General features: G+C 48.5%; 1 protein-coding gene across 1 annotated transcript in view; it reads right to left on the reverse strand.

The window, feature by feature from the left end:
* Nucleotides 1-7,657: 7,657 nt before the first annotated feature.
* The window catches only part of BLK (BLK proto-oncogene, Src family tyrosine kinase), a 46,258-nt gene continuing 40,680 nt past the window's right edge, over nucleotides 7,658-13,235 (reverse strand). The window contains exons 11-13 of the mRNA XM_026113481.2: nucleotides 11,586-11,736; nucleotides 8,826-8,957; nucleotides 7,658-8,461 (exon numbers count right to left, since the gene is read on the reverse strand). Of these exons, the coding sequence (XP_025969266.1) occupies nucleotides 8,253-8,461; nucleotides 8,826-8,957; nucleotides 11,586-11,736 (492 nt within the window). The 3' untranslated portion in view covers nucleotides 7,658-8,252. The remainder of the gene's footprint in view (nucleotides 8,462-8,825; nucleotides 8,958-11,585; nucleotides 11,737-13,235) is intronic.

Below are 13,235 nucleotides of genomic sequence, written 5' to 3' on the forward strand. Positions count from 1 at the left end.
AGGGCATTTAATGATAAGGAAACACTTGGGTGATAGAGCAGTTCTTGGCCCTTGTTTAATCACAGGGCCACCTTTGTCTTCGAAAAGTATCCTCCCATATGCAGTGTCACCACAAGGATTTTCGTGCACAGCTGCCCAATGCAAAGGTAAAACTGACATGATCATTTGTTCCTCCTAGATAGGTGCACGTGCATTTCTTTTTTCTGCCATCACCGTGCTGCCCACATCAGCTACCACTGGCTCATGCACCGATGTTTGAGTTCATATGTCTGCCCCTAGATTGAGTTCACTCCCCAGGAGATGCCCTGACCCCAGGAGATGCCCTGACTAGTGTATCAGGGAGATAAGGATGCTCTTCCTCCATTGGACAAAATTCTGGTGCAAATGTTACAGGAAAGAGAAGTTACATGAGTGTTAAGGGCTGCAAGGGGCAGGGGCTGTGTCCGCCTCTCCTGCTGCTCGGAGGTGAGGCTGGGCTGTGCTGGACTGTGTGGCAAGCTGGAACTGAAGCCCTGACTCTCTTTATCAGCTGTGGGCTTTCCTGGTGGAGCAGACATCACATCCCCCCAAGCATCCCCAGTGCAGGGCAGGAGACTGACCACAGCAAAGCTTCCATCACTCTGCCATGGGTGGCTTTCTGCTATCTCCACCCTGTGGCTTCAGGCTGCTCTGGAAAAAAGAAAAGAAAGATACGGCCAGGAAGAGAGATCAGGTGAGGATGAGTTAAATATAGATTTGAAAGGCTGAGGGAATTCTCTTGCTATCACAGAGACAATTACGACCAGTAAAATACCTGGCTTGGGTACAACTGGGGTGACATCTGGCATTCAGAAGGTGGTGGTGGGAACTGGAGGACACTAGGGCCCCAGGGACATGCTCCTTCCTCCTGCTTTGCCGGCACAACTGTGGAGTGCAAATTTATGGTGGAGAGGGTGAGCTGGCTGTAAGTTCTTTGCTGGGGCATGAGGAACGCAGGCACAGGCTCCCCTCACCTCCGAGGGAGTCCACTCCCCTGACGCCCGCTCCCAGGATCACGAGGCCTGGCTCCAGCCCACAAGCAGGCCAGGCTAGTGCCGGGGTGGCTTGTGGGAAGTTGGCTGCCCCTTCTCATGAATGCTGAATAAGCTGCTAATTTTAACTGGAAGTGACCTTGAACAGATGTTGGGGAAGGAAATTCAGGAGAAGGGAGGCCTGGAAGCTGCCTAGAAAAAAGAGGCTTCTGTCTCTGTATGAGGCAACAGCATGAGGGGAGCATCCGTGGCAGGTCAACGCAAAGCCTGACTCCAACAGTGGACCATTGCAGATGCCATGAGGAGGATGGGGAAAACACGGAACAAGAGTCCTGAGAGAACAGAACAGGAAAATCCACAACTTAGAGCCTTTCTGACCCAGAGATGATGTCATAACTCCTGACTCAAATCACTGAGGGGTGGTCGATCATCCAGAAAAAGCTCCAGCCCTCCCACCTGCATCTTTGAAAGACTAAAAAGAGTGTCATTGACACGTCCCACAAACCTCTCTGGTTTAGCCACCAGCCCTGAGAGAGAAGAAAAGGCTTCACTTGGGCCTGCTCATGCTTTAATTCTCCATGGAGGGTTTTTCTGGCTGCTGCTGGAGTTGGGACATTGCACTGCATGGCCAGAGGAAAGGCCTTTTCTGGGGCAGACTTGCTGTGGATTTTTATCTCTGCCTCACATCACCAGCTTGTCTCTGCTCTCTGTGACCCACAGAGCCTGGCTATGACATCTGGCTCCAAACTCTCCTTTGGTTCGTGGGTGCCTCAGGGATGGCTGACCAGCAACCCACACTTTTCAGACCCATGCTTGAGCTTCACCAGCCCTTGGGGTTGCTCTGAAACAACATGTCTTGGGGAAAGAAGCCAGAGGAAGTCCCTGGACATTGTTCCCTTTCAAGAAACAGTGGAAAAGTGGAGCAGCCCAGAGACCGAGGCTCAGCCTGGCAGGACATTGATGCCCTTGTTTGCTCTGTACTGTTTGCCAGGGGATATTTGCTCTGCCTTGTGTGGGTGGAGGTAAATCAGAGAAAGTTGAGGGCTTCCCATCACCTCCCTTCCCTGGAGGTCCTGCCTGGCTTTTCAGTGGAAGTGTGGCAAACTCCAGGCACCCTGTCCTGCAAAGAATAGGTGGGGACACTCGGATCCGCAGGGTGCCAGGCTCATTATCCCCCTGGGAGAGGTTCTGAGCTCCTGGCACATACCAGTGGGTGCTGTTGAGGAGGCGGTGCCTGACAGCGCTGCTCCACTCAGAACCAGACAAGAGCCTGGCATGGAAGGGCATTCAAAAGAACTCCTTTCCCAGGACATGTGTAAGGTACATCATGGCTTTGCTTTTACTCTACACCAGCCCAGCAAGCCCACTTCCACAGCTCCGGGCTCCAGCTGTGGCTGCAGCCTCTTGAAGTGGATACAGAACTCTCTGCTGGGCAACCAGCCCTCAGGAAAGGGTACCAGCTCCCCCGTTAGCCAGAGATCTGGAAACGTAACGGACACAAGTCTTACCTACAAGCTTTTGTGCTGCATTCTCAGTGTAGCCCTGGGTACTTTTTCCTTGCCTCTGCCCTGGCTGAGTCCTGCCCACACAGGGTTGCAGTGTGAGCCAGTCAGGCAGTCCCAGGTATTAATGCAGCATGGGAAGGAAGAAGAAATGTGTTCCCCAAGATATGGTAGACATCCTGCTGCTTTTGTCTCACACTGAAGACTACTATCTTAGGGAGGGGAGACTGCCTTATTCTTCCTACCTCCAACAGATTTGCTCAGATAAAAGAGATTATCTTTCTGGGTGCCCTGACATCCTCTTTTGGTCACCACCAGTGCAGCAACACTCCCTCTCTCCTTGTCTCCTTCAGCATCAAGGCCCTGCACGGCCTGGCTCCAAACTGCATCATGAAGTAATATTCTTTAGGTCTTTATCCCCTGCATAGAGCCATGCACTCCCTGGCCTTCCTTCTCCTTTCTCTGTTGTTACAGCTCCACTAACCTCCTTGTCCTGCTCTAATTTTAGCCTAGCTTCCTAAAAATGTTCAGGAAAGACTAGAGTGTGTGTTCAATCCTTCATTAGATACTAGAGAACCCACACTGCTATGAGTGTCTTGGTTATGTGAAAGCTTTAGCTGGAGCTCATGCTTTATTAGACATCAGAGAAGCCACTTGATGTCGTCAGTTCTACTGCTTCCTGCTATCCTGTTCCCACGCTGGTCTTCCTTTGGTCTAACTCTCTTCTCTCCTTTGATCACCTCCTGATTTTTCCATGTCTGTCTCACCCCCTGGCCCTGGCTCTAAGTTCCCAGATGCTCTTTCCACTTCGCTAAGATGTCACAGTACAGAGCTATTCCCTGGAGAAGGCTTTACGCTGAAGCCGGGGGTATATGTCCACGTCTGTAAGGTGGAGCACTGAAAAATGCCACAAAAGTCTTCCCTCCAGAGCCTAAAATCACTTTCAAACAGGGTGTTAATGCAGATGAATTCAACATCAACAGAAGGCCAGGCATTTCCTGTGGAGACAGCTTTTCAGATAAAGGATGGGGATGAAGTGATGGGACCAAGGCTACATGGGCAAGCAATAGCAGAGACAGATAATGAAAGTCTGGCTCTTTCCATATTAAGATTGGCACCCTGGGAAAAATGGAAAGGGATATCTTGGTTGTTATGCAAGATATGTTACACTGGGTTTTAATCCTTGTCTGGGTCATTCAGAGAGTTCATACTCTAAGGCAGGGATTGCCTCTTATCTTGTACAGCACCTTGCACAGACTGATGCCTGCCAAAATATACAACACATCCTTCTTGGGTAGTTTTAAAGAGCCCTTGTAACTGACCTGTTTGCTTGAGGGGACGGTGATAGGGTCCCTGCTGCAGATCACTCAAGGATCACAAACTAAGCATGAAACCCTGGATCCCTTTTACTACCTTTCTCCTGCTCCATGGGTCTTATGTGAGCCTTTGGCTGGGGCCCGTGCAGATCCCCTTATCTCCAGCTGAATGATTTTGGTTGTGGTGGAGCTGTGGTGCTACTTTCCCAGAAGTTTTGGAAGCTGTCGTATGCATGCATGATTGGTCCTGAGGCTGATGGTTTCCCTCAGCAACTTGATGAGTCTCAAGTGGTGACACAGCCTACAACCCTACTCCGTTGAAGCCAAAAGAAGAGCTGCCAGTGACTTCCACAATGGCTTATCGAGGGCCTTAGTGGTGGAAACACATGCACTTATGCAGCCAGGTAAGCATTTTGTCTCCAACCATTTATTACAGGTGTGGTAGGAATCAAAATTCAACAAGTGTTTGTGCAGCATGAATAAAAAGGGCTATGATGTCCAGTGCAGAGGATGTATAACTTACAATCGCTCCTTTGTTACATTTACCCTGGGCTTGGCCACATGTTATTATTGGCCGTAAAAATACCCAGTTCCTTTCTAAATTCAGCTATAATACTTGACTCTCTGGCCTTGGATGATAATGAAATGCACAAACACTTAGCAGACACGATGTAACTCTTCTTCACTGTTTGTTCCAGCACAAATTATCCACAATTTTCAGTTCAATAAAATATTTGCAGCCAAGGAGTCATATGTCACAGGCAGCCCATTTCAGACGTATTTATCTGCAGTATGCCATTTAGTTAAGAGATCTCCTAGTCCTGCATAGGGTTCCTGGTAAACAAGAGAGACCAAACTGAAACTCAAATAGAGTGAGTGATTGTTTCTTCAACTCACATGTAGTTATTGAATAAATAACTAATAAATCCCTTGTGTCTAAAATTGCCTTTGTATATTTATAGCACGTATAGCTTGTCCTTTGGAACCATGAAACAAGTGGACCAAGCCTGTGGTTTTTTTTATCTTAAAGTAGCACCAGGACATTTAGGCTCAAGGAGCCCAGGAACCAAGTTGTGAAGACAGAGATGGGTGGACAAGCTTTGCTGAATATTAGGATGAAGAAGTCAATATAATTGTGTCCAGGCCCTGGCCACATCACTGCTCCCCAGCTGTTCAAGTTGATTTGGAGGATTAGTTCTGACAACTCAAAGAAATATTTGGGAGGAACCACATCTTCTTCCATGAGGATCAAAATTGCCTATTGTTTTACTGTGGAAGGCAGTTACAGATCGAATGAGCCATAGGCATGATAAGGGAAGAGCTCTGAGACACCGGGGATTAATTTACCTGCAGATTTGGACACTTAAGGGATATTCCACTGCGTGAAGATAGACGTCTCACGATCTATTAGACACTCAGAGGTTTCTCACCCAGCCTCCAGTTGCAGAGCCAGTGTGGTGCAGGTGTCCCATAGATCACATATTCTTTCCACCAGCCCAGTGAAAATGCCCTGGACACCCTGGCATATCTCTGCTGGATTTAGGGGCCTATGTTTTTGCTGAACAGTTGACAGAGCCTTGGGAGCAATTTGGCTAACCATACATGTTTGCTAAAACCATCCTAGAGTCTGCTGGTGCTATGAGCTAACTCTCTGCCGATGCCCTGGGTGCACTTGGAGACTCCTGCATGGAGGTGTCTGGAGCTGGGCCCCAGCCCAGCTGTGACACTGGGAGGGACCTGCAGGGATGAATCCTCAGCTGGTTTAAATCAGCACCTCCTTGGCTTTAGTGCAGCTGCACTGATTTGCCCCAGTGGGAAATCATATGGGAGAGGAGATTAGTTACAGGATTTCTGAGGCCTGTATCATCTCCCTCGGTTCCCTTCCTCCTGTGTCTAGGAGCCCTCATTTACTGCTCTTAAAGCCCCTTTCACTTCTGGAGATGCAGGGAATGACTTCTTCCAGGCTGTGCAAACTTGCTGTCTCCAGAGACCTTGGCCTCTTGGAGGCCAAAAGCCTCCAGCCTCATAAGCCAGTCCTGTGGCCTCCTTTCCTCAACTGGGAGTCTGGAAAGGAGGAAGAAACAGTGTGTGAAGCCAGGAAAAGAGCGCAAATGCTGTTATCCCATCAGGAACACCTGGATAATGATGCTGGCATCCTAGTGGGAGGGTTTTGTCTCATCACAGGCAATGAACAGGCACATTATGGCACTGAAGAACAAGGCCTTGAGCTGAATGTAGCTGACAATAGCCCAGTTGTACCTATAGATTTGTTATGAATCTTTCCACAGCTTTTTCCTTCAAGACTCCCCTGCAGCAAGGAGGTGCACTGGTTAACTCTGTGCCATGTGTTTATGAAGGTCAGATTTTTTTTTGGCTGTAAGTGGTTATTGCTGTAGTTTCTTTCTGACAGCATCCTGTTGATGTTACACTGTGAGAAGCCCCCTCTTTGGCGGGGCTCAAAATCTGGTTCACGGAGTAGAAAATAGGGTCTTCACTTTGGACCAGACCGTGTTCACCTGCAGCGCAATGCTAACATGGCCAGGTAGCTATCCTAGCATTAACTTAGCCCACCTTGTACCCAGGTTAAGTACGGCCTTGCCACACACTACCTGACCACTTACCAAGTTTTAATTATATTTTTAAACCTTCTGTGATTTCTACCTTTCCTCTTATTCCCTTTCCACACTTTATGGAAGAGAAATCCATGGAGGGCTTATCAATAAAGATACCACTTCTGGCTCAGAAATTGCCCAATGTGCTAAATGTTGGAAGAGAGAAAAAACATCCCTGAATATTTGTTCTTTTCCTAAAGTATTCCCTGGATGTCTGCTATTGCTCACTTGCAGCGAGAATACACTCTTACATGCATAGGCTTTTACCTGGCACAACTGTTCTTACACGAAAAGTGACATAACCTTGTCAAATCTTTGCCCTTGCAAGCACGTCAGCCCAAAGGAGCACCCTAACACTGCTCCTCTCTTTCACATTTCCTTTCTCTGCCAGGATGCTTATGACCCTACAACTTCCAGCTCTGAGCAGACCAAGCAGCCCAGGGACACCCTGCTCAGTGCCATAATCTGCAGCATTTGCAGCTGTGCTGGCAGGAAGCTCTCTGCAGCTGACCCAGATTCACCACTGGCAATGACCAGAAGTCCACCTGGTGCCCATTCCTGCCCTCTTCGTGCCCCTTTTGGTTTTAGCCCTATTCCTTCATCCTTCACACACACACCCCCCCCAATGTCCAGTGCAATCCATTGCTGACGATCAGAGACCATTTTTTCGCCCGGCTGTACGTGTCGTGCACGTCCTAGTGGGCAGCAAGAGAGCATTTGAACCCTGCCGGTGCCAGCAGAGCTGGGAATGGAGAGGCCACACCATGGCACTGGCAGCACTCTCTGAGGATGCACCAGTGCTGGCTGCAGGAGGAGAGCGGCCACAGGGAGTTTCTGCAGCCAAGGGCTCAGCAAAGCAGGGAGGGTGAGGTTTTGGGGATGTTTTAGTTTTTTTTTTTTTTTTTTAATTCGTTTTTCCCCCCTGCCAGCTGCCTCCCTCTCTGGATGGGTGGCAGGAGGCAGGAGCCCTCCCCAGATTTGCGAGGAAGGAGGGACATCTCGTGGCCACACCAAGAAACATCTCTCTTGGCTTCTGGACCATATGAGCCGGCCTGTCGGGATGCACCCCCCCCCCAACGACCACCCCCAGTACCATCCTCTGCAACCTGGGGGCCTTTCCTCCTCCATGAGCTGGAGGCAGAGAGGCAATGGAGGAAGCTGTTTTTGTCATGATGCCCCAAAAAAGAAGCAGCATTTGGCCTTAGCCTGGTCTTTATTGTTGGCTGAGGGCGGGGGGCACTGTGCTGACAGGCTGCTCCGGAGCTTGGGGGGCCTGGTGTCGTCCAGGGCAGCGTGGAGAGGACACGTTTCCACCCATGCCCGTGGCATGAAGGGGGTTGTAGTATTGCCAGCAGTGGCATCGAAGGTGGGGGAGAGATGTGCAGCCCCCCCCTTAGCACCACCCTGGGCCAAGTTCCCCGCTTCCTTCAGCAGCGCCCTGCCCGTGGGCAGCCCAGGGCAGTGGGACCACAGCTGGGTGGACGGAAGGGGCTTTTCACAGAAGAGTCTGTCTGCCCTCCTTCATGGCAAGAGGCAATGACCATGATTTGGGTACAGACCTTCAAGGCTGGGGGGGAAGGAGCTGTGCCAGCTCTTAGCCATTTTTCTCTTGAGTCTCCAAGAAAACAACAGATCTGGCAGCATCCACCTCCCTCACATCCCTCCTCTTCCCCATCTCCAAATACATTGTGTGGCAGCACGCAAGATAAAGGGAATGGCTGGAAAAGAGCCATCACTGGCTGGAGACAGGATGGGCCATGTGGGCTGGTGGCTTTCCTTGGGCTCAGTCCCCAGCTGCGGGTGGGACCTTGGTTACTGCTGTGGCTCTGGCTCGTACTGCTTCTCTGTGGCAGTGTAAAAGTCCTCGAGGACCGACTGCAGGTATTCGAAGGTGGGGCGCTCCTCAGGCCTATTTCGCCAGCATTTCAGGATGATGTTGTAGAGTTCGCCGGGGCACATGTCCGGGCAGGGCATGCGGTAGCCCCGCTCCAGGTTGCGAATCACCTCGGGGTTGGTCATCCCTAGGGAGAAAGGCAGTCCCGCAGGAGTTATTCGGTGCCATGGGGATGATGCCCGGCTCACGTCCAACCCTATGACAGGGCCAGTCTGGGACCATAGTGCCAGGCAGCATCCAGACACGGTCCCTTCTGCGGGGTCCTGCTCCCCCTCCCTTGATCCCCAACCTCCCTCCATGGCTTTCACCTGGCTCAGGTATGTCTAAGGCTTGCAGGAGCCTGAGAGAGGAAATCTTGCATGAAGAGTTAGGGGCATGTGTCTGGACACAGGGGTATGCGTGTCCACATGCGTATGCGCATCCAAGTGTAAAGCAGCATTAGATGCTTTGAAGCTCATCTGTGCTCAGCCCGAATTTGCAGCGCACCGTACCTGGGTATGGGATCCTGCCGTAGGTTATGATTTCTGTCAGAAGGATACCGAAAGACCAAACATCAGATTTGATTGTGAAAACTCCAAAATTAATGGCCTCTGGCGCTGTCCACTTAATAGGGAATTTGGCGCCTGTCAGGAGAAAGCAAAGGGAAATAGGACATTTAGGTGGAGCATCTCCCAGCATTCCCGCCGGCAAACGACTGTCCGAAAACTGAGTTCTGTTGACTGCACTGTGGGGCTGCGACAGGAATAATTGAAGGTACTGTGGAGTTTTGGGGATAAAGTTAAACTTTTAAGTTAAAGTACTTCTACAGCCAAGAAGGAGGTAATTGCTGCTTGCCTCCTGCTTTCATTATAAGGTCTCTTCTGCTTGGCATCTCTGTGCCCCTCTTGGATCTTTTTCCAGTGCAATCAAAGCTATTTCATCTTACAAGACTCTTTCACATGCAAACGCTTATAAACATACGTAGATAATGATACAAAGAGGCCCAATAAGGAAAAAAAAGGTTGCACTGGGAAATACCCATATTTCATGATAATACCCATATTAAAAAAAAAAAAAATTCTGGGCAAACTATTTTACTGATAAAGCTGCAGAAATCAGCAGACTTGTACCACTTTTGCATCTCTTACATATTTCGCAACAGGATCTCAAGAATGGAGCGCAGGAATTGGAGTCCCGAAAGCCGACCAGAGCAGCGTGCGCTGAGGGACCGGTGCTGGGGCCGAGCAGTGCCTGTTGCAGCCACTTAATGCATGAAGCAGGACCAGCTACTCGTTAGACACCCATCATGCCTCCAGTATTAACCTGCCATGAGCAGCCAGTGGGTTTCTCTAGCCCAGCGTACGTGTCGGCGCTATTTGAAGTAAATGCCTAGGATAGCTCTATTAGAAGCCAGCAATGGTAAGATTTTATGCTTTATAAAAATCATGCGCTGGAAGGGGGCTGTATTTAGCAAATGTGCACAAAAACTGCAGACAGATACAAATTCACTGCTTCTTACAGATGCGTACATAAATTTAAAAAAAAGTCCCATTTTGTCCACCAAGATCTTGTTTCACACACTGCAGATAGCAATGACCATAAAATTGCAATTTAAGTTTTGCTAAGGTTAAAAAAAAAAAACTTGATATGTAGGAACTGAATGTGTTAAAGGCTGCAGAGAAACAACATTTTTATTTGTATATCTCCTTGCAGTACTGAAAGTCCAAATGCAATGCATGAAATAAGTGCCTTTGTTCTTGCATGTCATACTTTTGACAAGTAGACAAATGAGGTTAGGAAATGCAATCTGTTAAGTCAAAATTGTTCGAAGTAGATAAGGGGCAGTTGTTATTTAAGATTAAAAGTAGCTGGAAAAGTGCTAATAGGAATTATTCTCCATAGGAAATGTAGATTTTCTGAGTATGCTAAAAATAATACTGATTTCACCAAAACTACTCTAAGGATAAAAACTCTCTAAACTAGTTCCAGCAATCTCAAAATAGCCCTTAATGACATTTCACAAATGATATTTGTGATTTTTTTTTCCATTTTGAAATAATTTTGCATGTTGGATGGCCACATTTTGTATCATAAAGTATTCTGAGAACAGCAGACTGAAACGGATGTTTTTCATCTTGTAAGGAAAAAAAAGCTTATTCAATTTCCTTTCTCAAAAATGTTCTTTATGGGAAATTTCAGCATTAGAAATCTTCATCCCACCTCTAGAGGAAGGCCGATTTCCAAAGACTGAAAAATTTTTGGTAAGAGCCTCTTATACTATACTTAATTGATTTATTTCCGTCATTTCTGCTCATTTCTCTGATCCCGTATAAAGGATCTTAGCGATCTGAATGACAGTCTCACAGCTGACCTCAAAATACAGGAAAGAAATTGTTGCTGGAAGAATTTGACTTAACCCTGTTGTCAAACAGCTGTAAATGGACATCTGCGTCAAGCAAAACAGCTCAGTGTGACGCCTCTCAGCCACACTGTCTTGTCCTTCACCAATTCAGAGGTTAAACCAGCAGCCCCAGCAAAAGGTTGGCTTTGCTGGTGGAGCCATAAGGACGTTTCACATTAACAAGTGGGAAGTTGTTTTTTGCATTTTTTTAAAGATATTCCAGGTACTCTGTTCCCATCAGAGACACCTGCCAAACTCCAAATGCAGACTCGTATGGTATAAGTTGCCCCTCAGTTACTGAAGGGACGGAGCTGCTCTGGGCTCAGCTTGCACGGGATGTCTGGAGTCTGCCTGTCGCCCTAAGTCTGCGGTTCCAGCTCCCTCTGCAGCCCCGAGGTGCTTGGTGACTTAATTACACTGCTATTTCCTCCCCTTCGGACTGACTCACTATTAGCACGCAAGCACAGGCAGAGGGCTACTTTAGTAGTGATCAAGTATCTCCAGCAACAGAACCTGAGATTCAGCAGGACTCCTCCACACAGTGCCAGAAAGACTTATTTTTTCCATCTCCCTCCGCAAACCTCGGCGTCTCTATCGCATCCCCAAGGTCTGCTGCCTCCACGGGGATGCCCTGGTCACCTCTCTTTCTTGCTGTGCCTGCTGCCTGGGTGCTGGTGCCAGCTGAAATGGGGACTCTGTGCTCATGCTGCCGACCACGGCGTCCCATGCCCACGTCCCGGCAGGCATCTCCTAGCCCAGCCCATGGATGCCAGGTATCTCGGCATGGCTCCGCGCAGCAGGAGGGTTGCAGATAAGGGGAGGTCCAGCCAAGGGGCTGCAACGGTGAGGCAATGCTGGGAACAACACCCACCTTCTTGTGCCAAGTATTCATTCTCGATGATCCGGGCCAGGCCAAAATCAGCAATTTTGCAGCAGAGTGTCTCTGAGACGAGGATGTTGGCGGCTCTCAGGTCGCGGTGGATGGAGTTCATCCGCTCGATGTACGCCATTCCTTCTGCCACCTGGGAGAGGAGGAAGGGCCCTGTCTTAATCCATTTACTTTCCCTTGACAAAATGTTGGTCTGGCTGCATCCTATCCGTCTTGACAAGCATACACGTATAAACAATGTGTGTAGGGTTGCCAACGTGTATTGGCCTTTATACATGCTCCATGGATGGATGGATGGATGATAGATAGATAGATAGATAGATACTGGCCATGTATGTCTACATGTGTGCGTCTCTACCAACACACACCCTGCCTCTAAAAGCTTCAAACAGTGAGGTCAAGCCGAACAGAAGCATTACTCTCTGTTTTGCTAAGAAGTTACAGCTTTGAGACATGTCTGTAGTGAGATGCAGAAAATTGAAGCAAACCTGAACCCACATCACTGGATTCCCAGTTTCTGCCACAAGATTCTCCCCTCTAGTTGGGATTTGAATCATAAACGTTGCAGATTAAATATATGCATTAAAAAAGAAAAAAGCTCAAGGAGCTCATCAGTCCCTCAGCCACAGCAGAAAACTTCAAATCTAAGACAATTAGATGCCCTTCAGCAACCTCCTCACTCTTTCTAGCTGGTCTGCTTTGGAGTGGGCAGGAGCTCCCTGGAGGTCCCTCTACAATAAAGCTGAGACCAGTGTTTGCTTTCCTTGTGCTGGATTCTGCCTAGGACCCAGGACACAATGTAGTTCCCCTCTGATAGCTACATGAAGCAAAAAAACCCAGAAAACCCAGGCATCCATTGGAATATGACTGGGATAGAAAGCACATCCCTGGGCAAATCCCTTATCCTGGGCACTCACTGCCTTCTTCAGCCACTGCCAGTACAGACTGCTGCTTTGCAGAGAATTTATTTTAGGAGGGATTTACTTTTCTTCTTTCTTGGACTCTCTCTGTGTCTAGCATCTTGGAGCAGGGAGCAACACTGGGGAGGCATCTAGCATGTGACGAGCCCCTGTAAATGATGGCAATGATCTTTTATCGCTAGGCACTGAGGGATTTAGCAGAGGGAGACTGAACAGTTTCTGTATCAGTCGAGCCTCAAATTTGGGATAGGCTTTTATCAGAGGCTGAGTGGATACATGCAGCCCCTGCTAATAATGGTTAGCACCTATTTAAGCTTTCATGTGCCTGCGGGTTGAAGGCAAAGCAACTTTCCACTCCACACAGATTCACATCAGCATCTTTGCTTGCATGTGGTTTTAAACAGGATACTAACACATACTTTCCAATGCTGCGTTTCTAACCTGTGTCAACACCCATTCAGTGCAAGTGCTGTTTGCTGCAGTGGAAAATGGAAGAATTGATGTCATTTCCTGTCCTGATGTTAATGAGATAGTACCCAGCAATGGGTTTGTTTCAGCCCAGAGTGCATTCAAGCATGTGCCCTCAAAAATGACCACAGGATCAAGTGCATCAGCTCAGAGCTTTCTAATTTTAACTCCTGAGGATGCTATTGAATCCAAAATTGTGCTCTAGAGGGCCAGGCTCCTTTTGGGCCATGGTGTCATCAAGACA

The sequence above is a fragment of the Dromaius novaehollandiae genome, chromosome 3 (genome assembly GCF_036370855.1).
Source record: "Dromaius novaehollandiae isolate bDroNov1 chromosome 3, bDroNov1.hap1, whole genome shotgun sequence".
NCBI classification, from domain to species: domain Eukaryota; kingdom Metazoa; phylum Chordata; class Aves; order Casuariiformes; family Dromaiidae; genus Dromaius; species Dromaius novaehollandiae.